The 24,566-nt window shown below is 41.5% G+C and overlaps 2 protein-coding genes across 6 annotated transcripts; one reads left to right on the top strand and one right to left on the bottom strand.

The window, feature by feature from the left end:
- Positions 1 to 1,513: 1,513 nt before the first annotated feature.
- On the bottom strand, positions 1,514 to 21,109 carry LOC106576189 (translation initiation factor eIF2 assembly protein). Of its 3 annotated transcripts, none has more exons than XM_082963889.1 (14): positions 21,049 to 21,109; positions 20,043 to 20,162; positions 19,540 to 19,611; positions 18,107 to 18,167; positions 17,937 to 17,969; positions 17,728 to 17,823; positions 17,501 to 17,607; positions 5,649 to 5,700; positions 5,466 to 5,541; positions 5,170 to 5,292; positions 5,064 to 5,092; positions 4,827 to 4,955; positions 2,430 to 2,567; positions 1,514 to 2,076 (listed from the first exon to the last, which is right to left on the bottom strand). In XM_082963889.1, the coding sequence occupies exons 2-14, from the start codon at positions 20,114 to 20,116 to the stop codon at positions 2,020 to 2,022; spliced, it is 1,047 nt and encodes a 348-aa protein (XP_082820015.1). In that variant the 5' UTR covers positions 20,117 to 20,162; positions 21,049 to 21,109; the 3' UTR covers positions 1,514 to 2,019. The 3 variants fall into 3 exon arrangements, with proteins under 3 accessions (XP_082820015.1, XP_014008645.1, XP_045555788.1); XM_014153170.3 differs by lacking the exon at positions 21,049 to 21,109 and adding an exon at positions 20,516 to 20,596; XM_045699832.2 differs by lacking the exons at positions 1,514 to 2,076; positions 2,430 to 2,567; positions 21,049 to 21,109 and adding exons at positions 3,135 to 3,257; positions 20,516 to 20,603.
- On the top strand, positions 20,200 to 23,867 carry nudt5 (nudix (nucleoside diphosphate linked moiety X)-type motif 5). Of its 3 annotated transcripts, NM_001141053.1 has the most exon segments (10): positions 20,353 to 20,437; positions 21,817 to 21,877; positions 21,981 to 22,048; positions 22,142 to 22,191; positions 22,266 to 22,373; positions 22,506 to 22,601; positions 22,761 to 22,862; positions 22,984 to 22,992; positions 23,088 to 23,141; positions 23,306 to 23,867. In NM_001141053.1, coding segments are annotated over 9 exon segments (648 nt in total). In that variant the 5' UTR covers positions 20,353 to 20,437; positions 21,817 to 21,826; the 3' UTR covers positions 23,416 to 23,867.
- The last annotated feature ends 699 nt before the right edge of the window (positions 23,868 to 24,566 follow it).

The following is a 24,566-nucleotide window of genomic DNA, read 5'->3' on the forward strand; positions in this document are numbered from 1 at the left end:
CTATAATGGTCATATTATATTCTGATGTACTAACAAATACATTTGAGTTTGGGTGTTAATATTTAGATGGTTAAATACTCCCATCTCCAGCAAAGCAGTCTTGACTGCAGTGTCTTATCTGAAGGCGCTGTAATCCACCTAAAAACACACACACAGAATAGTATCCTCCAGTCGTGAAGAGCATTACTGCAGACTTTTTCTCATCTGACAGGCCTACCAGAGCTTGTGTATAGGATAAAAGAGAGTGTGTGAGAGAGGGGCCGAGAGTGTGTCTGCGCGTGTGCTCTAGACGCTCATGAGTATTCCAGCTGCAAACTACTGCAGTTCCCTCTCAGCTCAATAAAATCTATTCTCCACTTACCCTAACTCTCCCTTTCTCCCTCCTTTGATCTCCAGCTCTCTCAAGTTAGACTTTCACATATCTGCCTCCCTCCCTCAAAGAAGGATGATTAGTCAACCCAGGCTGAGATGTAGGCTAGGATTTATGTCCATCTTGGCACACTGAAGAGAAGAGAGCGAGGGGAATTGAAAAGGCAGGTAGGAGGATGATGGATGTGTAGACTCTTCTTTCTATCAGCAGTCTGGCACCCACCTTCCCTCAGATGGGTGTGGCACCCCCCCCCCCCCCCCCGCATGCAGGGGCAGTGTGCTTAAAACACAAGCCCCCGCCTCCAGGCTCAGATAATACAACACTGCAGCTCGCTGAACAACAATGTACTGTGTCTGTATACAGGCTAGGATCTATTGGTTAACCAGCAATATTCTTTCCCAACAGTGCTTTGCGATCGCATTTTACTTACTAGGCTATACACTAGTGATAATTATTCAAGACAAACCAGAACATCCAGGCATTCCATCCTAACGGAAATGCGTTTCACGTGAATGGTGATGTTATCCCAGACCACTGTCTCTGCCCAGGACAGCTCACCATCTCCGATGGTTCTCATTTTAGGTAAACAACTCCCCCAAGTGGATCCTAATAAAAATGCACTACTGTCTTTCTCAACCTGCTGGTCTAGTCTGGTGGCAAATTCCATTCTACTAATCACATCCACTGTAGAGAAATTTAATAATATACCAGTGAAAGTAGTATGCTTTCTATTTTAGTCTACACAAAAACAGACTGACAACAAAGAGCATACACCAACAATTTATTACCCAATCAGAACACCTCTCTTTGCCAGCACATATAAAATAAACCAATGATAAGAATCAAAACTAATTCTACATTAACATAGATAGAACTATATCGACCAGAGAGAGTAAGTAAGGAACTGGAATGTTTGAAATACTGTTTCACAGAGACTTAATGAGTAAACCTTTGCATTACTATTACATACAGATGTGTGTCTAACGAAACCATCAGAAAGCACATGGAAAAGTGTGCATTTGGTGTGTGTGAAGAGAGAAAGTCCAGTGGATTAAGTCAGAAAACTCTGACCCTTTGGGTATCTTCCTCAGAAATTGCAATCCCATGATGTACCTGCTATACACACACAAACCAAGACACGTCTTTTCCCCAGCGCTGTATTATACATTTGAGCATTCTTTATTCCTATACACAGACTCCTGTAACAGACTCCCCCTTACCTTTACACAATGTTAAGTTACAGTATTTATATTTACATTAGACACACCGGGCCCATAGAATAGGGGCACTGCTTAGAACTCCCCTCTTAAATACACACAACCATGAGATTTAATGGGACTTTTACAGTGTTGCAGGTAGAAATGTACCGCATAGAGCAGTCATGATGCTTTTCTCCTCTTTATGGTTTGTTGTGTTTGTTCTATTCAATACATTTCTATCTGCAGCATTCTGGATAGGTCTAAGGTGATGACCAATAGTGTATGGATTCCATCAGAAGATTCAAGAGCTAATAAGGACAAACCTCCATGCGTATAGTAGTCTCTGTGCTAACCGCTAACGCTAGCCTTACAGATTTAGGGTTATTGTTATGCTAGGCTAACAGTCTGAGGGAACAGTCACCGTGTAGAGACCCTGCTCCTCAGGGGCTGTCACTGTCGTACCTCTTCCTCCACCTCTTCCTCAGAGTCCTCTTGCTGGCGTTTCTTCTGTAGCAAAGAGGGAAAGTGTGAGATTATAAAAACTAGTGCCGGGCTCCCGAGTGGCGCAATGGTCTAAGGCACTGCATCTCAGTGCTTGAGGCGGCACTACAGACACCCTGGTTCGAATCCAGGCTGTATCACAACCAGCCATGATTGGGAGTCCCAGAGGGCGGCATAGAATTGGCCCAGCGTCGTCTGGGTTGGGCAGTTATTATAAATAAGAATTTGTTCTTAACTGACTTGCCTAGTTAAATAAAGGTTAAATACATCATTTTAATTGTAAAACGGTTGTGGAGATTGTCTTATAACAACCCTTTGGCAATCTTAAATTGCGTGATCACCACTGCCGTTGTTCTCACCAGTTTGAGGAAGTCGATGAGTTTGTATGCGTCCTCGCCAGTGGAGAGGTCCACAAAGTCCCTAGGGATCCGGTAGCTCAGACAGGGACTGGGCTGCACCGTCACATCACTGGTGGTGTAGCGGAACACAGGGCCTTCCTACAGATACAGACACACCACAAACTGGTGTTAACACAGGGCCTTCCTACAGATACAGACACACCACAAACTGGTGTTAACACAGGGCCTTCCTACAGATACAGACACACCACAAACTGGTGTTAACACAGGGCCTTCCTACAGATACAGACACACCACAAACTGGTGTTAACACAGGGCCTTCCTACAGATACAGACACACCACAAACTGGTGTTAACACAGGGCCTTCCTACAGATACAGACGTACCACAAACTGGTGTTAACACAGGGCCTTCCTACAGATACAGACACACCACAAACTGGTGTTAACACAGGACCTTCCTACAGATACAGACACACCACAAACTGGTGTTAACACAGGGCCTTTCTACAGATACAGACACACCACAAACTGGTGTTAACACAGGGCCTTCCTACAGATACAGACATACCACAAACTGGTGTTAACACAGGACCTTCCTACAGATACAGACATACCACAAACTGGTGTTAACACAGGACCTTCCTACAGATACAGACACACCACAAACTGGTGTTAACACAGGACCTTCCTACAGATACAGACATACCACAAACTGGTGTTAACACAGGGCCTTCCTACAGATACAGACATACCACAAACTGGTGTTAACACAGGGCCTTCCTACAGATACAGACGTACCACAAACTGGTGTTAACACAGGGCCTTCCTACAGATACAGACGTACCACAAACTGGTGTTAACCTGTTGGGTCTAGGGGGCAGCATTTGCACGTCTGGATAAAAAAAATGTACCCGATTTAATCTGGTTACTAATCCTACCCAGTAACTAGAATATGCATATACTTATTATATATGGATAGAAAACACTCTAAAGTTTCCAAAACTGTTTGAATGGTGTCTGTGAGTATAACAGAACTCATTTGGCAGGCAAAACCCTGAGACATTTTCTGACAGGAAGTGGATACCTGATGTGTTGTATTGACTTTAAACCTCTCCCATTGAAAAACACAGGGGTTTAGGAATATTTTGGCACTTCCTATTGCTTCCACTAGATGTCACCAGCCTTTACAAAGTGTTTTGAGTCTTCTGGAGGGAGATCTGACCGAACAAGAGCCATGGAACGGTGATGTCCCATTAGACACCTGGCGCGCTACTTCATGTTGGGTACCCTCGTTCCAATACGTTATAAAAGGCTATGCATTCGTCCACCTTGAATATTATTCATGTTCTGGTTAAAAAAGGCCCTAATGATTTATGCTATACAACGTTTGACATGTTTGAACGAACGGAAATATATTTTTTCCCCTCGTTCATGACGAGAAGTCCGGCTGGCTTACATCATGTGCTAACGAGACGGAGATTTTTGGACATAAATGATGAGCTTTTTTGAACAAAACTACATTCGTTATGGACCTGTGATACCTGGAAGTGACATCTGATGAAGAGAATCAAAGGTAATGGATTATTTACATAGTATTTTCGATTTTAGATCTCCCCAACATGACGTCTAGTCTGTATCGCAACGCGTATTTTTCTGGGCACAGTGCTCAGATTATTGCAAAGTGTGATTTCCCAGTAAGGTTATTTTTAAATCTGGCAAGTTGATTGCGTTCAAAAGATGTAAATCTATAATTCTTTAAATGACAATATAATATTTTACCAATGTTTTCTAATTTTAATTATTTAATTTGTGACGCTGACTTGACTGCCGGTTATTGGAGGGAAACGATTTCCTCAACATCAATGCCATAGTAAAACGCTGTTTTTGTATATAAATATGAACTTGATAGAACTAAAAATGCATGCATTGTCTAACATAATGTCCTAGGAGTGTCATCTGATGGAGATTGTAAAAGGTTAGTGCATCATTTTAGCTGGTTTTATGGTTTTGGTGACCCTGTCTTTGACTTGACAAAACATTACACACAACTCTTGTAAATGTACTGTCCTAACATACTCTAAATTTATGCTTTCGCCGTAAAACCTTTTTGAAATCGTAAAACGTGGTTAGATTAAGGAGATGTTTATCTTTCAAATGGTGTAACATAGTTGTATTTTTGAAAAATTTGAATTTTGACATTTATTTGGATTCAAATTTGCCGCTCTTGAAATGCACCTGCTGTTGATGGAGTGCACCACAGGTGGCACGCTAGCGTCCCACCTAGCCCCAAGAGGTTAACGGGATAATAAGCACAGAAAGACTTGCACACATGAACAAACATACACATGCATATGCACAACAAAGCCACAGCCTGTGTCACATATTTGTCACTGACCTGCTGGGCTGTCTCACCCTCCTCTTGATTGGCTGACAGGCTGTTCCCGGAGGTAAGCTCCTCCCACGTGAACAGCAGTGAATCTGTCACCTCACCAAAGGGGTTGAGATCGATCAGCCACACCTTCCCCTGTCAAACACACACGGTCAAAGATGCACATACTCATAGAAAAGCCTTGGCTACAACCAAACCGAGGCAGGAAATAATGGCTGGAAAAATAAATGACAAAAGACTTACCCAGCTATCTCTGTAGACATCCAACACAACTGTAAAACAGAAAATGTAATGCATTACTCTTATTACAATATATTCTAATTATCACACCACACTGAATCCAACTCACAGTCCTCATCTAGGAACTGATACTGGACGTGTTGGCTGAAGAACTCCTGGATGGAGTGGCAGATCTGGGCTTCCTGCTTGGAGATGTGGTGGTAGTACTGGGTATAGTCTCTCTGGGAGATACCTAAAGAACACACACGCACAGCTCTCAGAACAGATCTCCAGTCCACACAACAGCCCTAACGCTTGCCACACTGTCTTGGGAACAATGCAAGTGAACACAGGCTCTGTGAATGTGGCTGAGGGAGGGTGAGAGTAAAGGTGAATGGTGTGTTAACCTCTTCATACAGTACTTACCGATCAGCTTGTTCTCTTTGATGAAACACCTGAACTCCCCACCAGGTAGCAGCTCACTCCACTTCCTCAGGACCAGCTGAACTCAGGGGTATAACACAACACTATTAAACAGTGGGAAGAAAAGGTGTGTGTGTGTGTGTGTGTGGAAAAGAGAGTGTAAGCAGTTGAGTGCGTGTTAAATACCTCATAGTTTATGGCTGGATTTGGAGAATCCTCGTCACTGCTGTGAAGGAATCTGTAGAGGGAGATTGGAACAGTGACCATTCGATTATAGACTCACATTAAACTCACACACACTTGCATTCACACAAATACAAGAGTAGTAAGCTTCACACACATGCACACTTGCACAAATGCTCCTCATTGGCCCCTTCACAATTGAAAGCTCAGTACTAAATCAAGTGCTGGACGGTGCTGTATTAAGTCCTCCACCATGCCAGAGCTGTCTGCCAACTGGGCCCATTATCAGAGCGCTCCAATGGGAGCAGTACATCTATAATGAAGCAATCTCACCAAACCTCTTCCCAGCCCACTGCTGTCAGAAAGGCTGACTCACTGCCTGCAGTGTTTTCCACAGCGGGTAGAAAACCCACTGTACTGAACAAAAAATATAAAACGCTACAATTTCAGAGATTTTGTTGAGTTACAGTTCATATAAGGATTGAAATAAATTCATTATGCCCTAATCTATGGATTTCACATGACCGGGCATGGGCGCAGCCATGGGTGGGCCTGGGATGGCATAGGATGTGGAGGTCCTGGGCTGGTGTGGCTACACATCATCTGTGGTTGTGAAGCCGGATGGACGTACTGCCAAATTCTCTAATACGACGTTGGAGGCGGCTTATGGTAGATAAATGAACATAAAATGCTCTGGTGGACATTCCTTCAATCAGCATGCCAATGGCATGCTCCCTCAAAACTTGAGACATCTGTGACATTGTGTTGTGTGACAAAACTGCACATTTTAGAGCAGCCTTTTTTTGTCCCCAGCACAAGGTGCACCTGTGTAATAATCATGCTGTTTAATAATCTTGATATGCCACACCTGTCAGGTAGATGGATTACCTTGACAAAGGATACAATTCTCACTAACAGGTAAGTAAACAAATTTGTACACACAATTTAAGAAAAATAAGCTTTTTGTGTACATGGAAAATTTCTGGGATCTTTTATTTCAGCTCATTTTCATGCAAATGACTGCCGGTATCACGGTAATTGACCGTTAACGAACATAAACATGCCTAGCATCTTCAGGCTTCCACTAATACAATCCGCTGATCTACATTTTAAAGAAGTATAATAAATCCATTTAATAAACACCATCACAATAAATCCATTATTTATTTTAGGCAGGTCTAAAGAAACATTATGATATGAAGAAAATGTGTATTTCAGAAGAACAGAATGAGTCAGCCTACTGTATGTTATCTAGCTATGCACCATGACATACACTACTAGTTCATTTAGCAGACAAGATATGCTTATGTCTTCTGCCATTATTTTAAGTAAGAAGAATATAATTTTACTTAGCTGAATAAAATAGAAAGGACATTTTTACCAAGGGCGCATATAAAGTGGCTGTGAGCGTAAAAGTGAACATTTGAAACAGGCCCTATACACTAGCTTTAGAGTTATTTGGCAACTTTTGTTGTGAATGACACAAACCTTAAAATGTCTTAGAAATCAAAACAAACATGGGCTCCATGATGTGACTATAGGATATTGATGATGTGAGAAAGTAGCAAAAAGCTTGCCTCAGGCTGCACCCGCTGTGTTCTCCCATCCTGTATCATCATATTTTCACCCATCAAATCAAACTTTAATGGTCGCGTACACAAATTTTCCAGATATTATCGCGGGTGTAGCGAAACGCTTACAGTTGAAGTCGGAAGATAACGTACACTTCGGTTGGAGTCATTAAAACTTGTTTTCAACCACTCCATACATTTCTTGTTAACAAACTATAGTTTTGGCAAGTCGGTTAGACATCTACTTTGTGCATGACACAAGTAATTTTACCAACAATTGTTTGATGACAGATTATTTCACTTATAATAATTTTACCAACAATTGTTTACAGACAGATTATTTCACTTATAATTCACTGTATCACAATTCCAGTGGGTCAGAAGTTTACATACACTAAGTTGACTGTGCCTTTAAACAGCTTGGAAAATTACAGAAAACGATGTCATAGGTTTAGAAGCTTCTGATAGGCTAATTGACATCATTTGAGTCAATTGGAGGTGTACCTGTGGATGTATTTCAAGGCCTACCTTCAAACTCAGTGCCTCTGCTTGACATCATGGGAAAATCAAAAGAAATCAGACAAGACCTCAGAAAAAAAATTGTAGACCTCCACAAGTCTGGTTCATCCTTGAGATTTCCAAACTCCTGAAGATACCACGTTCATCTGTACAAACAATAATACCAAGTATAAACACCATGGGACCACGCAGCCATCATACCGCTCAGGAAGGAGACGAGTTCTGTCTCCTAGAGATGAACGTACTTTGGTGCGAAAAGTGCAAATCAATCCGAGAACAACAGCGAAGGACCTTGTGAAGATGCTGGAGGAAACAGGTACAATGGTATCTTTATCCACAGTAAAACGAGTCCTATATAGGCATAACCTGAAAGGCCGCTCAGCAAGGAAGAAACCACTGCTCCAAAACCGCCATCAAAAAGCCAGACTACAGTTTGCAACTGCACATGGGAACAAAGATCTTAATTTTGGAGAAATGTCCTCTGGTCTGATGAAACAAAAATGGCCATAATGACCATTGTTATGTTTAGAGGAAAAAGGGGGATGCTTGCAAACCAAAGAACACCGTCCCAACCATGAAGCACGGGGGTAGCAGCATTATGTTGTGGGGGTGCTCGGCTGCAGGAGGGAATGGAGCACTTCACAAAATAGATGGCATCATGAGGCAGGTAAGTTATCTGGATATATTGAAGCAACATCTCAAGACATCAGTCAGGAAGTTAAAGCTTGGTTGCAAATGTGTCTTCCAAATGGACAATGACCCCAAGCATACTTCCAAAGTTGTGGCAAAATGGCTTAAGGACAACAAAGTCAAGGTATTGGAGTGGCCAACACAAAGCCCTGACCTCAATGCTATAGAAAATGTGTGGGCAGAACTGAAAAAGCGTGTGCGAGCAAGGAGGCCTACAAACCTGACAACTCAGGAACACCAGCTCTGTCAGGAGGAATGGGCCAAAATTCACACAACTTATTGTGGAAAGCTTGTGGAAGGCTACCCAAAACATTTGACCCAAGTTAACAATTTAAAGGCACTGCTACCAAATACTAATTGAGTGTACGTAAACTTCTGACCCACTGGGAATGTGATGAAAGAAATAAAAGCTGAAATAAATCATTCTCTCTACTATTATTCTAACATTTCCCATTCTTAAAACAAAGTGGTGATCCTAACTGACCTAAGACAGGGAATTTTTACTAGGATTAAATGTCAGGAATTGTGAAAAACTGAGTTTAAATGAATTTGGCTAAGGTGTATGTAAACTTCCGACTTCAGCTGTATGTATGTACAGTGGGGGGGAAAAGTATTTGATCCCCTGCTGATTTTGTACGTTTGCCCACTGACAAAGAAAGGATCAATCTATACTTTTAAATGGTAGGTTGATTTGAACAGTGAGAGACAGAATAACAACAAAAATATCCAGAAAAACGCATATCAAAAATGTTATAAATTGATTTGCATTTTAATGAGGGAAATAAGTATTTGACCCCCTCTCAATCAGAAAGGTTTCTGGCTCCCAGGTCTCTTTTATACAGGTAACGAGCTGAGATTAGGAGCACACTCTTAAAGGGAGTGCTCCTAACCGCAGCTTGTTACCTGTAAAAAAGACACCTGTCCACAGAAGCAATCAATCAATCAGATTCCAAACTCTCCACCATGGTCAAGACCAAAGAGCTCTCCAAGGATGTCAGGGAAAAGATTGTAGACCTACACAAGGCTGGAATGGGCTACAAGACCATCGCCAAGCAGCTTGGTGAGAAGGTGACAACATTTGGTGCGATTATTCGCAAATGGAAGAAACACAAAAGAACTGTCAATATCCCTCGGCCTGGGGCTCCATGCAAGATCTCACCTCGTGGAGTTGCAATGATCATGAGAACGGTGAGGAATCAGCCCAGAACTACATGGGGGGGATCTTGTCAATGATCTCAAGGCAGCTGGGACCATAGTCACCAAGAAAACAAATGGTAACACACTACGCCGTGCAGGACTGAAATCCTGCAGCGCCCGCAAGGTCCCCCTGCTCAAGAATACATATACATGCCCATCTGAAGTTTGCCAATGAACATCTGAATGACTCAGAGGACAACTGGTGAAAGTGTTGTGGTCAGATGAGACCAAAATGGAGCTCTTTGACATCAACTCGCCGTGTTTGGAGGAGGAGGAATGCTGCCTATGACCCCAAGAACACTATCTCCACCGTCAAACATGGAGGTGGAAACATTATGCTTTTGGGGTGTTTTTCTGCTAAGGGGACAGGACAACTTCACCGCATCAAAGGGACAATGGACGGGGTCATATACCGTCAAATCTTGGGTGAGAACCTCGTTCCCTCAGCCAGGGCATTGAAAATGGGTCGTGGATGGGTATTCCAGCATGACAATGACCCAAAACACACGGCCAAGGCAACAAAGGAGTGGCTCAAAAAGAAGCACATTAAGGTCCTGAAGTGTCCTAGCCAGTCTCCAGACCTTAATTCCATAGAAAATCTGTGGAGGGAGCTGAAGGTTCGAGTTGCCAAACGTCAGCCTCGAAACCTTAATGACTTGGAGAAGATCGGCAAAGAGGAGTGTGACAAAATCCCTCCTGAGATGTGTGCAAACCTGGTGGCCAACTACAAGAAACATCTGTGATTGCCAACAAGGGTTTTGCCACCAAGTACTAAGTCATGTTTTGCAGAGGGGTCAAATACTTATTTCCCTCATTAAAATGCAAATCCATTTATAACATTTTTGACATGAGTTTTTCTGGATTTTTGTTGTTGTTATTCTGTCTCTCACTGTTCAAATAAACCTACTATTAAAATTATAGACTGATCATTTCTTTGTAAGTGGGCAAACGTACAAAATCAGCAGGGGATCAAATACTTCCCCCCCACTGTATGTATGTATGTATGTATGCATGCATGCATGCATGCATGTATGTATATATATATCTATATAAATATATTATATACCTATACATATATCTATGATATATACATATATATGATATATATACACACATATATGATATATACTGCTAAAAAAAATGAAGGGAACACTTCAACAACACATCCTAGATCTGAATGAAAGAAATAATCTTATTAAATACTTTTTTCTTTACATAGTTGAATGTGCTGACAACAAAATCACACAAAAATAATCAATGGAAATCCAATTAATCAACCCATGGAGGTCTGGATTTGGAATCACACTCAAAATTAAAGTGGAAAACCACACTACAAGCTGATCCAACTTTGATGTAATGTCCTTAAAAAAAGTCAAAATGAGGCTCAGTAGTGTGTGTGGCCTCCACGTGCCTGTATGACCTCCCTACAACACCTGGGCATGCTCCTGATGAGGTGATGGTTGGTCTCCTGAGGGATCTCCTCCCAGACCTGGACTAAAACATCCGCCAACTCCTGGACAGTCTGTGGTGCAACGTGGCGTTGGTGGATGGAGCGAGACATGACGTCCCAGATGTGCTCAATTGGATTCAGGTCTGGGGAACGGGCGGGCCAGTCCATAGCATCAATGCCTTCCTCTTGCAGGAACTGCTGACACACTCCAGCCACATGAGGTCTAGCATTGTCTTGCATTAGGAGGAACCCAGGGCCAACCGCACCAGCATATGGTCTCAGAAGGGGTCTGAGGATCTCATCTCGGTACCTAATGGCAGTCAGGCTACCTCTGGCGAGCACATGGAGGGCTGTGTGGCCCCCCAAAGAAATGCCACCCCACACCATGACTGACCCACCGCCAAACCGGTCATGCTGGAGGATGTTGCAGGCAGCAGAACGTTCTCCACGGCGTCTCCAGCCTCTGTCACGTCTATCACGTGCTCAGTGTGAACCTGCTTTCATCTGTGAAGAGCACAGGGCGCCAGTGGCGAATTTGCCAATCTCGGTGTTCTCTGGCAAATGCCAAACGTCCTGCACGGTGTTGGGCTGTAAGCACAACCCCCACCTGTGGACGTCGGGCCCTCATACCACCCTCATGGAGTGTGTTTCTGACCGTTTGAGCAGACACATGCACATTTGTGGCCTGCTGGAGGTCATTTTGCAGGGCTCTGGCAGTGCTTCTCCTGCTCCTCCTTGCACAAAGGCGGAGGTAGCGGTCCTGCTGCTGGGTTGTTGCCCTCCTACGGCCTCCTCCAGGTCTCCTGATGTACTGGCCTGTCTCCTGGTAGTGCCTCCATGCTCTGGACACTACGCTTCTTGCCACAGCTCGCATTGATGTGCCATCCTGGATGAGCTGCACTACCTGAGCCACTTGTGTGGGTTGTAGACTCCGTCTCATGCTACCACTAGAGTGAAAGCACCGCCAGCATTCAAAATTGACCAAAACATCAGCCAGGAAGCATAGGAACTGAGAAGTGGTCTGTGGTCCCCACCTGCAGAACCACTCCTTTATTGGGGGTGTCTTGCTAATTGCCTATAATTTCCACCTGTTGTCTATTCCATTTGCACAACAGCATGTGAAATGTATTGTCAATCAGTGTTGCTTCCTAAGTGGACAGTTTGATTTCACAGAAGTGTGATTGACTTCGAGTTACATTGTGTTGTTTAAGGTTCCCTTTATTTTTTTGAGCAGTGTATATATATATACACATACACACACACATATACATGATATATATACACATATATGATATACATACACATATAATATACATATACATATAATATACATATACATATATATATATATATATATATATATATATATATATATATATATATATATATACATACACATATATATAATATTAATATATATTAATATTATATACATTAATACACACACATACATATATATACACATATATATACATATATATACATACATATATATAAATATATATATATATATATATATATATATATATATATATATATATATAAATATATATACATACACATACATACATACATACATACATATAAATATATACACATATGTATAAATAAATATAAATATATAGTTTTTGTATTTGCCTGTTTTGCATATTATTTTGGCATGAATACACGTCACATATCAGGTTGCAAAATTATTATTTTTTTAAATCATTGAGTTAATAAAGCTGCAAACAAACATGGTCTCTTTTTCTTTCTTGAGTAAAGCAGCTCCAAAATGCAGGTGTTTCAGCCTAACTTAGTGCTTTCTGTGGTGGTGGGACAGCTAGTGGAAAATACAGAGCGTAGGGGTTGGTAATGTTCTCTAGTAGCGCTGTGATTGGCTCAGTGTTCTGTCACTCATGGGGACAGTACGTCACCGCAAAATCTACAGGGATAGCTTCAAAATACAAGCCCCTAGGGTGCTGCCATAGATTTACATTAGAAGCACCCATCCAAGGCAGCTCAAGGTCATTGGCCACAGATAAAATAACATCAAATCACGTGATATCTACCGTAGTTTTGATTGGACTGTCAACATCAGACTTTCAAAATCTTAGCTAGCAAGCTAGACAAGCAGTCATCATCATGAATGAAGTCAACAATCTACTGGCAAATATTTTTCAATCTCTGTCATATGAAGAGAAATTATAGATAAAACGTATCGGTGCTCATTGGCCATAAACATAACACAAGTTTGAAAAAGCAAATTCAACAATGAGTGGTTTGGAAGGAATCAGTGGCTAACTGCAAGCGTTGCAAAGACATCACTAGCCTGCTATTCATTGGAGAGGGTGTATGGTCCAAGTCTGGGTTTAAGGGTCTCTTTTCCATGCTTAGAAAGGACACCAAAAGGTTGAATACATTGGCCATACTGTCAATCCAGCATGATTTCTGCCACATTCAAAACAACTGGAAAATCAGTACTGGGAAATCTCAGACTTCAGTGAGTTCAAGACAAACGGGAACTCTGGGAAAAAAAATGTGTTCCGATTGGGAAAATATGTTTTGAATGGTTATCCAACTTGGAATTCCAAGTCGGGAACTCGGGTCTCTTTCTAGAGCTCCAACCTGAAGATCACCGACGTCATGATTCAACCTTGTTCCCCCCTCCCCCCGAGTAACCAGTTGTCTTGAAAGCACCATAAATCCAGAATTCCAGACTTTGATGACAAAACTTGCCCATAAGAAGGACCATCACGCCACCTTCCTGTTCAAATGAGCACAGCACAACAAGGTGTCCCAAAATGTCTTATATGCTGCTGCTGCATAAATGATGTAATATGCCAGGGAGATAGTATTACTTTCTTTGCTACAGTATACCTAAGCGTATGTTGTGTAGTAAGCTGTTAGTAGCCCATGTGCCTCACAGCCTAATAATTTGGTCCCTGTTCCCCTCATAACTTACTTAGCCTACTGTTCTGACTTGGTGGTGCACATGTAGCCTAGAGCCTGTTTTAGAGAAATGTCATAATTGAATGCTGTAAGAGCATTCATTGTCTCCTTACAGCGTATTCGGCAAATATTCAGACCACTTCACTTTTTCCACATTTTGTTAAGTTACAGGCTTATTCTAGAATGTATTGGGGTTTTTTCCACTCAATCGAAACAATACCACATAATGACAAAGCAAAAACAGATTGAGAAATATTTGCAAATTGATAAAAAATGGAAATAACATTTACATAAGTATTCAGACCCTTTACTAAGTACTTTGTTGAAGCACCTTTGGCATGTATTACAGCCTCAAGTCTTCTTGGGTATGACGCTACCAGCTTGGTACACTTGTATTAGGGGAGTTTCTTCCATTCTTCTCTGCAGATACTCTCAAGCTCTGTCAGGTTGGATGGGGAGCGTCACTGCACAGTATTTTCAGGTCTCTGCAGAGATGTTCGATTGGGTTCCAGTCCAGGTTCTGGCTAGGCCACTCAAGGACATTCAGAGACTTGTCCCAAAGCTATTCCTGTGTTGTCTTGGCTCTGTGGTTAGGGTCGTTCTCCTGTTGGAAGGTGAACCTTCACCCCAGTCTGAGGTCCTGAGCGCTCTGGGGCAGGTTTCCATCAAGGATCTCTCTGTACTTTGCTCCGTTCATCTTTCCCTCGATCCTGACTAGTCTCCCAGTCCCTGTCGCTGAAAAATATCCCCATGGCATGATGCTGCCACCACCATGCTTCCCCGTAGGGTTGGTGCCAGATTTCCTCCAGAAGTGATGCTTGGCATTCATGCCAAAGAGTTCAATCTTGGTTTCATCAGACCAGAGAATCTTGTTTCTCATGTCTGAGAGTCCTTTAGGTGCCCTTTGGCAAACTCCAAGTGGGCTGTCATGGGCCTTTTACTGAGGAGTGGCTTCCGTCTGTCTAAAGCTACCATAAAGGCCTGATTGGTGGAGTGCTGCATAGATGGTTGTCCTTCTGGAAGGTTCTATCTCCACAGAGAAACTCTAGAGCTCTGTCAGAGTGGCCATCGGGTTCTTGGTTACCTGCCTGACCAAGGCCCTTCTCCCCACGATTGCTCAGTTTGGCCGGGTGGCCAGCTCTAGGAAGAGTCTTGATGGTTCCAAACTTCTTCCATTTAAAAATGATGGAGGCCACATTGTTCTTGGGGACCTCCAATGGTGCAGATATTTTTTGGTACCCTTCCCCAGATCTGTGCCTCGACACAATCCTGTCTTGGAGCTCTATGGACAATTCCTTTCGACCTCATGGCTTGGTTTTTGCTCTGTCGACTGTGGGACCTTATAAAGACAGGTGTGTGCCTTTTGAAATCATGTCCAATAAATTGAATTTACCACAAGTGGACTCAAATCAAGTTGTAGAAATATCTCAAGGATGATCAATGGATACAGGATGCATCTGAGCTCAATTTTGAGTCTCATAGCAAAGGGTCTGAATACTTATGTAAATGTAATTTCTTTTTTTTTTTTTATACATTTGCAAAAATGTTTAAAAAAAATGTTTTCACTTTGTCATTATGGGTTAATGTGTGTAGATTGATGAGTATTTGTATTTTTTTAATACATTTTATAATAAGGCTGTAACATGACAAAATGTTGAAAAAGTCAAGGGCTCTGAATACACTGTATATACGATGAGCCTTAACTAGAATACAGTCTATACACATATGAAGAGGGTAAAACAGTATGTAAACAATTACTCTCAATTTAATCATGTCTTTACTAATATGTCAAATTTGTTTCGATTTAGAATGGCCCATTATCAAATGGGTAGGAACAGGGGCAGGGGGAAAAGACGTCATCCGTATGCACTCGAATAGCGAATAGAGGCCACTTTCCCGCGGTTCGTTTTTCAATTATGCTTGTAGGCTACTCCTGTTTTATAGCGGAGCATGTGCGTCAAATTAGCAGCTGAGAAATAAATATAGAAGCAGCTGGAATCCTCCTCTTTTTAGTGCCAACCATCAAAACTCCACACATCAACCACTGTTTGAGGAGCATTCAGCCTCTTGCTGCGCGACAGGTGATATTCAACCCCAACTCTGTATGCTATGGGCTCTCCAACCCTGTTCCTGTAGCTACCCAGTGCTTCATTTGGGAAACCAAGTGAAATTTGATCGGGAACATCGATAGTAACATGTTTTCCCAACTAAACATACTGAATTAAACTGTTTACAGCCTCTCTCTGCGCGATTGAGAAAGGAAGGAGAGAGAGAGAGAGAGAGAGAGAGAGAGAGAGAGAGAGGAGGCGCATGGTGGTGAGATATTCTGTAGTTAAAAGTATACAAAAATATAAAAAAATGCCCCATTATTCAAAATCAAATTCACTATAACTGTAGGCTAACTCTGTAAGCCGCCCTGCACAATCAGTGGCCTATATGTTCTTGCTCAGACTTGGAGCATAGCATAAGGTCCATTCAGTAGGGATAATAATACAGTCCACATTCAAAGGCATAACTAGAATTTGTTTAATTTTCTGGGCTAGACCAATTATGCACCAAAGACATAAAAAATGTTATAGTGCGTAATATGCGGTAGGCTATTAGACTATGTATTGTATAAAAGGCACAAACATTTTAATTCATTTTTGGGGGGGAGCTTGGGCTCATATATATATATATATGGGTGTTATATATGGGTGTTTTAAATGAATCATCACCTTAGAAAGCGCTGTCCATTTTGTTGTATTTAGCTTTGAAACAACATCCACAACAACCATGTTTTTCACTCAGTTTCAACCTGTTGAACTTTCTCCAAATTGATCATCACAGTGAGGTGAGTTTTAAAAGCACATACTGTTTTGATAAGTGGTTGATGTGATTTTCCATTTGATTTGCATTGATGTCCGAGTGGTTAGAGGAACAATAGAGCACTGAGCACCAGATCATTAGGACCTGATGGAGGAAAAAGACAGCCCTGAGTACCAGACCATTAGGACCTGGTGGAAGGACAATAGAGCCCTGAGTACCAGACCATTAGGACCTGGTGGAGGGACAATAAAGCCCTGAGTACCAGACCATTAGGTCCTGATGGAGGGACAATAGAGCCCTAAGTACCAGGTCATTAGCGAGCTGATGGAGGGACAATAGAGCCCTGAGTACCAGACCATTAGGACCTGGTGGAGGGACAATAAAGCCCTGAGTACCAGACCATTAGGTCCTGATGGAGGGACAATAGAGCCCTAAGTACCAGGTCATTAGCGAGCTGATGGAGGGACAATAGAGCCCTGAATACCAGGTCATTAGGACCTGATGGTCGTTAGTGAGTTGGGTACTATCAACGCATGTCCAGAGTGCATAATAGGAGATTACTGTGACTCAACGGTCACGTGGAATTTGACTGCAGTCATGACTCATGACTGTCGGTGTGGTGGTAATACGGTCATCGCAACAGCCCAAGTGAGATTGTGAGAGTGTGAGCGAGTGGAGGGGATTCTTACGGCTGTGTGAGGTCGTGGGTGATGAAGTCAGAGCTCTTGAAGAGCAGGAAGATATCGCTCAGACTCTGACACTGCAGGGAGCTGTTCAAAGCAATCCAGTTAGCATCCTGCAGGAGAGAAGGAAACACACACACACACTTATTCACTCAAAATTACCACTCAGACAGACACACTGTGGACAGTATTTTAACCTTAAATTGATGGCGTTAGAGGGTTGTGTCTCTCACCCGCGGTGCACTCCAGTTCAGTTTGGGAAAGACACACCCACCTAGGGTGTTGATGGCCTCCAGCACTTTAGAGTTGAATTCTGGAAACTCTGGAGCCTGGAAAACAAAGCATCAGAACAAATCTTCACTGTATGCATATCATATTACAAACTTGACAAAACTTATATGCAGACGGATTGATAATATTTCACATTATCTACATCACTTACTGTTACAGTGGTGGTTGTCTCATCATCTGACCACTAATTTTGTTGAGAGAAGAAAATATAATCAATCAGTAAATCAAACAGCCAAGCATTGAGCATAAAGCCTGCCTTTTCAGTCTCTACTTTACTAGAGAGCGAGATGGAGTGCACCTCTATGTCTGGAGCAAAATTACCTGAACGTCTTCCTCCTCTGAGTCACTGTTGTTGGTCTGGTTATGCTGAGTGTTGTTGTCCCTGGTATGAGGAGAGATTTTATCAGGGAGTATAAGGGCAATTCCATGGTAACGGAATTACGCTGAGACTAAGATTTTTCCTTTTAAAATGTATACCAAACAAAAACCATTGATTTCTATAGTTTTTTTTAAACTTTGAACTTTATACACAAGGACTACTTTCAACAATTTCCACAGAAAATTCTACAAAAACACATTTACTGGAAGAACTGTGCAGATACAAAGTTGGGCAACAGAATAAAACTGAGGGAGATTTTACAATATTTATGCTATTACTTTTTTTTACTGTGTCAATTGTTCAAAGTAGTCATTGTGCATAAAGTTTTATGATTTGTTAAACTTTGAAAATCAGTTTTTTTTGTTTTGGGCATACATTTTAATTTTAAAATTGGTGTCTCTGAGTAATTAATCTTCTCCTTTCCCCCTTCTGATAACCAGGTGGCGAATCGCATTTCTGCATGTCTGGCAGACATATCAGTGTGGATGACGGATCACCACCTCAAGCTGAACCTCGGCAAGACGGAGCGACTCTTCCTCCCGGGGAAGGACTGCCCTTTCCATGATCTCGCCATCACGGTGGACAACTCCATTGTGTCCTCCTTTCCAGAGTGCTAAGAGCCTTGGCGTGACCCTGGACAACACCCTGTCGTTCTCCGCTAACATCAAGGCGGTGACCCGATCCTGTAGGTTCATGCTATACAACATTCGCAGAGTACGACCCTGCCTTACACAGGAAGCGGTGCAGGTCCTAATCCAGGCACTTGTCATCTCCCGTCTGGATTACTGCAACTCCCTGTTGGCGGGGCTCCCTGCCTGTGCCATTAAACCCCTACAACTCATCCAGAACGCCGCAGCCCGTCTGGTGTTCAACCTTCCCAAGTTCTCTCACGTCACCCCGCTCCTCCGCACACTCCACTGGCTTCCAGTTGAAGCTCGCATCTGCTACAAGACCATGGTGCTTGCCTACGGAGCTGTGAGGGGAACGGCACCTCCGTACCTTCAGGCTCTGATCAGGCCCTACACCCAAACAAGGGCACTGCGTTCATCCACCTCTGGCCTGCTGGCCCCCCTACCTCTGCGGAAGCACAGTTCCCGCTCAGCCCAGTCAAAACTGTTTGCTGCCCTGTTCGCTGCCCTAATCCTTCTAACCCCCCCCCCCCCCCCAAAAAAAAAGATATACATGTACTATTGTAAAGTGGTTGTTCCACTGGATATCATAAGGTGAATGCACCAATTTGTAAGTTGCTCTGGATAAGAGCGTCTGCTAAATGACGTAAATGTAAATGTAATTCCGTTACCATGGGAATTGCCCATAAGTGACAGTGTATGGGAATAGATGTATGTGCTTTAAGGGTAAGTAAAGTTATGCTTACCCTCCAGAAACTACTAGTGTTCCATCGTCCAGCAAATAATCTATTACATTCTGAGGCAGTGGGAGAATCAAACTGAAAGAAAGATAACACCAAACATTAGGCCTACACAACACAAACTATCAGACTAGTGTTGACCACTGATAAGAGAAAACAAACAGTCTCAAAGGTAGAGATTGATCTGATGCAACATCAATGACAATATCATCACAGAAGCATTTACACCTGGCACTTCTAACAAATTCAAATGTTTAATAACAGTAAAGGACAGGTGTGGTTTGTGATAATTCACAATTAGCTAATAAAAGTACAGTTTGGCTGTGTTACAATATCAGACGCACACGGGTATCACACACACAAGTGACATCATATTGGCTAACACAGCTTGCTAGCTAAACAGACAACTATACGTTAGCTACCCACATGATATCACAACCAGTGTTTATTTGATAGTGACGAGATCAACACCATATCTGAGACTGTGCTGGTCAAGTTAAGGAGTTCACCTTTTGATAGTATGCTTCTTAAATATCGGATACCAGACCGAAAACTGACAATTTACAACTTGCTCCTTCTTCATACTGCAAATGATTTACCGGAAGTGAGTCCAGCCACATATAGTTCCCCTAAGAAAAATGCGATTAATATTGGTTTCATGTAGTTACAACCTTTCCATAACACCAACATTATAATGGCTTGCATTTATTACCGAGTTTTAATTGAATTATATTTCAGGTTAGGTTATCTGGAATGGTTGTAGACCGTCTCTATTGTATTATAATATTTTACAGAAGAGGGAGATTATTTGTGCGTTGCACACGTAGGCGTGATCAAAGCTGGGGGCTTTATTTATTTTTTACTTCTTTAACTTGACTTGTGACTAAAACCACTTCATCTTCATGTGAGTACTGCACATGTATCCAGTTTAGAAGTAACTACGTTTTTTATATATATATTGATATGTTTTAAGAATACTTACATAACAGCATGTGGGTTTTGCTAGGAATGAGCTAGCGGACCATGCTCCTCTCCATGGTGAAGGAAGTTTGAAGTTCATCAGAAACTTCCTTCACCATGGAGTGGAGTCTAGTTTAGTCCGCTAGAAATGAGCTTGGTAGCTAGCTAATTTAGTTGTCTGATTAATCAGGCTGTAATAGACAATTACTTGGTATATTATATAGCTAACTAGTTAGCAAAATTACAGCCTCAAACGAATGCCTACAAAATAGTGTGAATGTTCTTTACACGCCAGGATGTTGAATACAATTACATTAACTTGCTATACCGGTTTTCTGTGCGGTTTGTCTAAATTACTGTTTATCCGACATTTTAGTGAGCTGGTAGTTAAATGGTTCGGTTCAGCGTCGAGATAAAGTTCGTTTTATGTGGGATATTAGGTTCTCTCGTCTAACTATTTAACCAAGCGTGCCATGAAAATTGTATATTCCGAATCTAAAAAAAGTTAAGATTGAAATTCGAATTAAAAAACGAAACAATGAAAAATTCACACACAAAAAAGGGTGTAAATATTCTCCATCCAGCCCCGATTCAGAATGGCCAATGTAAAATGACCTAGGTGCCAAACCGAACCATATAGAGTACCACAGTATAAGTCATAATACCCATAAAACCTAGCTGTCAAAAAGGATAATGGTTCCAATCATTTTTTTCTACCATTCATTTTTCCCATAGGGGATTTTAGAAACACTTAAAATAAGGGCTGGGTTTTGTGTAGGCTTACCAAGGCGTGACGTTTTGATAATTAGATCCGAATACATTAATAGTCACCTTATCCGTGAGAGATTTGCATGTTTATCAAAACGTCACGCCAGGGTAAGCCTACATGAAACACACCTTATTTTAAGGGATTCTAAAATGAATGGTGGAAAAACGATTGGAACTATTTCCGCAGATAACAGGTACAGTACGTTTTTAAATGTAATTTTATTTAGCATTCTGGCTTGTAAGGAACATTTACACCATTTTTTTGCAGGCATTTGTTTCAGGTTGTATATACCAATTAATTGTGTATTACAGCCTGATTAATCAGACTAGTTAGCTAGCTGCTTCTGCCATGCTGCTAGCAACTTTCTTCTGTTGGACAATAAAAGTTGGTAAAACTGGCCTGCGATGAAGTTTATGTATAATAAACTTAATGCATGCCTTATAACTATCTGCATTGCATATACCTCTATTAATTATGAACTCATGCATGTAATCCATTTTTTTTCTGGATTTGGGCATACAAACTAAATCCTCCATCCATTTTCCTGAGAACAGTACTGGAAAGATGAGCAGCCCTCCCAAACCGACAACCATACCTCACATTGTAAAAGAGGAGGTAGATATGATACAATATCATGCACATTGTGTGGTGTAAATGACAATATTACAAGAGTCTCTAAGTTTAGCTATATCACATTACTCAACGGTATTCTCTTCAGGTCATTGCATCTGGGAAATGGTTGAAACTTGAGAAGACCACCTATGTGGACCCTGTTGGAAACACAAGGTATGGAACAGCTCAATGAGTTCCATAAGCGACCTTTGATGAACACCTTTTTTTCCCTTCTCCATTTTACAATTCATTTTTTTCTTTCAATAGAACTTGGGAGACTACGAAAAGGACAACCAGACAGGCCAATGCAGCAGATGGTGTGTGTACATACATTTCATACTGATGGATAAGCAGTGACATTATAGAAATTGATTCCTGAGTTATATTCCAGGTGTGGGGATCATCGCCCTTCTGAAGCGGACCCTCCACAAAGACTGCGTTGTCATGGTGAAGCAGTTCCGTCCACCAATGGGGTGCTATACCCTAGAGTTCCCTGCAGGTGACATGGGTTACGGTCACATCTCAAAACTCTGTTCAGACGCAGTGTATGTAGGCCTGTCATTGCTGTATTTTTCCTGCTGTGTTCTGATATCCGTGTTTGCTGTCTGTGTGTGTTTCTGCTGTTGCTCAGGTCTGATTGACGAGGATGAGAGTGCAGAGATTGCTGCTCTGCGAGAGCTGAAGGAGGAGACTGGTTACAAGGGGGAGGTGGTAGGAGTCACCCCAGGTAAGGTCTTATGAACACACACGCTGAAAACACAGTGCAGATTATGTCCATGTACCAGTTCCATCAGCGAAGACAAATTCAATATGCCTGTGATCTTCTGAGTGGCCAGTTTTACAAGTTTGAACTCCCTTTCCTCTCCCGCTCCTCCTGACCTCGCAGTGACCTGCTTGGACCCTGGCCTCTCAAACTGCACCACACAGATCGTCATGGTTAACATCAATGGAGATGACCTCGAAAACACCAACCCCACACAGCAGCTGGGTAAGTTAGGGGTCACACTCTTGGAATGTTATGAATCTAGAACATGTTTTTTATTGTACATGTTTTTCCTGAACTTGTTCTTATTTCTCTGCTTTCCTCCCTCTCTTTTACTCGTTTCCAGGTGATGGAGGTAAATATTATTTTCTTTATCACACTTTTAGTTATTTTTCTACTATTAGAATAACATTGGCCTAAATCTTATTATGGCCTCTGTTTCACTTCCAGAATTTGTTGAAGTTCTTCTTCTACCTCTTGATGAATTCCAGAGGGAAATTGATGGTGAGCAACGATTTGAAGTTTCTTCTTCACAATAACACAATTCTTAAGTCATAATGGAATCCAATTTGAGACAGAAAAGCATATTATTACTGTTATTATATTCTGCTAGTGATTACCTGAAGAGATCATATTTGCATGATTTCCCCCCCCCCCCCCCCATACAGACCTGATGAAGAAGGAGAAGATTGTGGTGGACTCTAAAGTTTACATCTACGGCATGGGGATGTCCCAAGCCTTCTTTAAACCCAATGAACTCCGAGTGCTCAAACAGTGAGAGAAGGATGGGGAGAGAAAGTAAAGTGGAGAGAGTAGACTAGATGGATGGGAATAGAGGGAGAGGGTATTAGGCTGCCGACTCCTTTTGTTGTAGTCTCTCTGTTACACTACGAATATAGAATTTCTAAATGATAACTCTGATTACATACTGGAACATTCCCAACTTTCACTAACTCGGCTGATTGAGCTTTACTGTAAAATAACTTTTAAAAGGTACTGTTATAATAATGTGCCTTGAAAGATGTTACTTGCAACGGCAATACTTTTGCGCATGTCGGTGCATTTATGTTGACATCCATTAGTTCACACCAATGCTCTGTTAGACCAAGGTATAGATGTAGATGTCTCCTTGCTGGTATAAAGCTGACATGCAGCTGATCCTCACATTTTATTCAGCAATTAACAGTAATTGAATGAACTTGATGTCAATAAACATGTTATTCTTATAGCAACATGTAGGCCTACTTTTCTTTTGACTCTTTTGCTATTCTCCTACTGACCAATAGGTGGCGTTGTACAAGCAAAAACACATTAAACTTGATCCTAAGTAAATTCACCAAAGAAGAACCAAGTAGCCAATAAACGCTTAGCTAGCTGTGTTAACAACAACGAATGCTAGACATTATATCAGTAATATTCAATAGTATTTAAAAATGTGAATGTCTTCCAGCTAAATCCACAAGCGAAGTTGCAGGCTAGGGTTGTTTGGGTGCTCACGCTAGCATGTAGCATATACGCTAAGATTTAGAGAACTTTATTTTTTGAAAAAGCAGGAAACGGATGATTGGACATCAGCAGGTCTTTTTTTATATTATGAACACAAAAAATACAAAAGAACAGAAATATACAAACAAGAGTACATAAACCTAACAGACAGGGGTATTACATATCAATATTCATTTTCAATTTGTTATATACTTTTTTATGGTGCGTATTGCTTTTTTGTTTTTACATTTATTGATAATTTAAAAAATATTATTTAAATTATATCTTAAATAATGTGAAAAGGGGTTTGTTCTCTGCCCACTTGATTTTATGGATAAAGAATCTTCTATGAAAGATAAACAAATTAACAATGAAAGTTAAATCAGGGTCCATATCATTTGGATCAAAATAAAACAATATCAGAGTCTCTCAGATTAACATTAA

Source organism: Salmo salar, chromosome 17, assembly GCF_965601325.2.
Source record: "Salmo salar chromosome 17, fSalSal1, whole genome shotgun sequence".
Lineage (NCBI taxonomy): Eukaryota > Metazoa > Chordata > Actinopteri > Salmoniformes > Salmonidae > Salmo > Salmo salar.

Excerpts from the sequence above, each read along its gene's own strand:
- nudt5 (XM_082963276.1), top strand. The coding sequence starts at position 21,827 with ATGAGCAGCCCTCCCAAACCGACAACCATACCTCACATTGTAAAAGAG. Across the intron at positions 22,049-22,141 it reads GACCCTGTTGGAAACACAAG|AACTTGGGAGACTACGAAAA; the intron begins GTATGGAACAGC and ends TTCTTTCAATAG. Across the intron at positions 22,374-22,505 it reads TACCCTAGAGTTCCCTGCAG|GTCTGATTGACGAGGATGAG; the intron begins GTGACATGGGTT and ends GCTGTTGCTCAG.
- LOC106576189 (XM_082963889.1), bottom strand. The coding sequence starts at position 20,116 with ATGAAGAAGGAGCAAGTTGTAAATTGTCAGTTTTCGGTCTGGTATCCG. Across the intron at positions 5,293-5,465 it reads CAAAGAGAACAAGCTGATCG|GTATCTCCCAGAGAGACTAT; the intron begins GTAAGTACTGTA and ends TGTGTTCTTTAG. Across the intron at positions 4,956-5,063 it reads ATGTCTACAGAGATAGCTGG|GGGAAGGTGTGGCTGATCGA; the intron begins GTAAGTCTTTTG and ends TGTGTTTGACAG.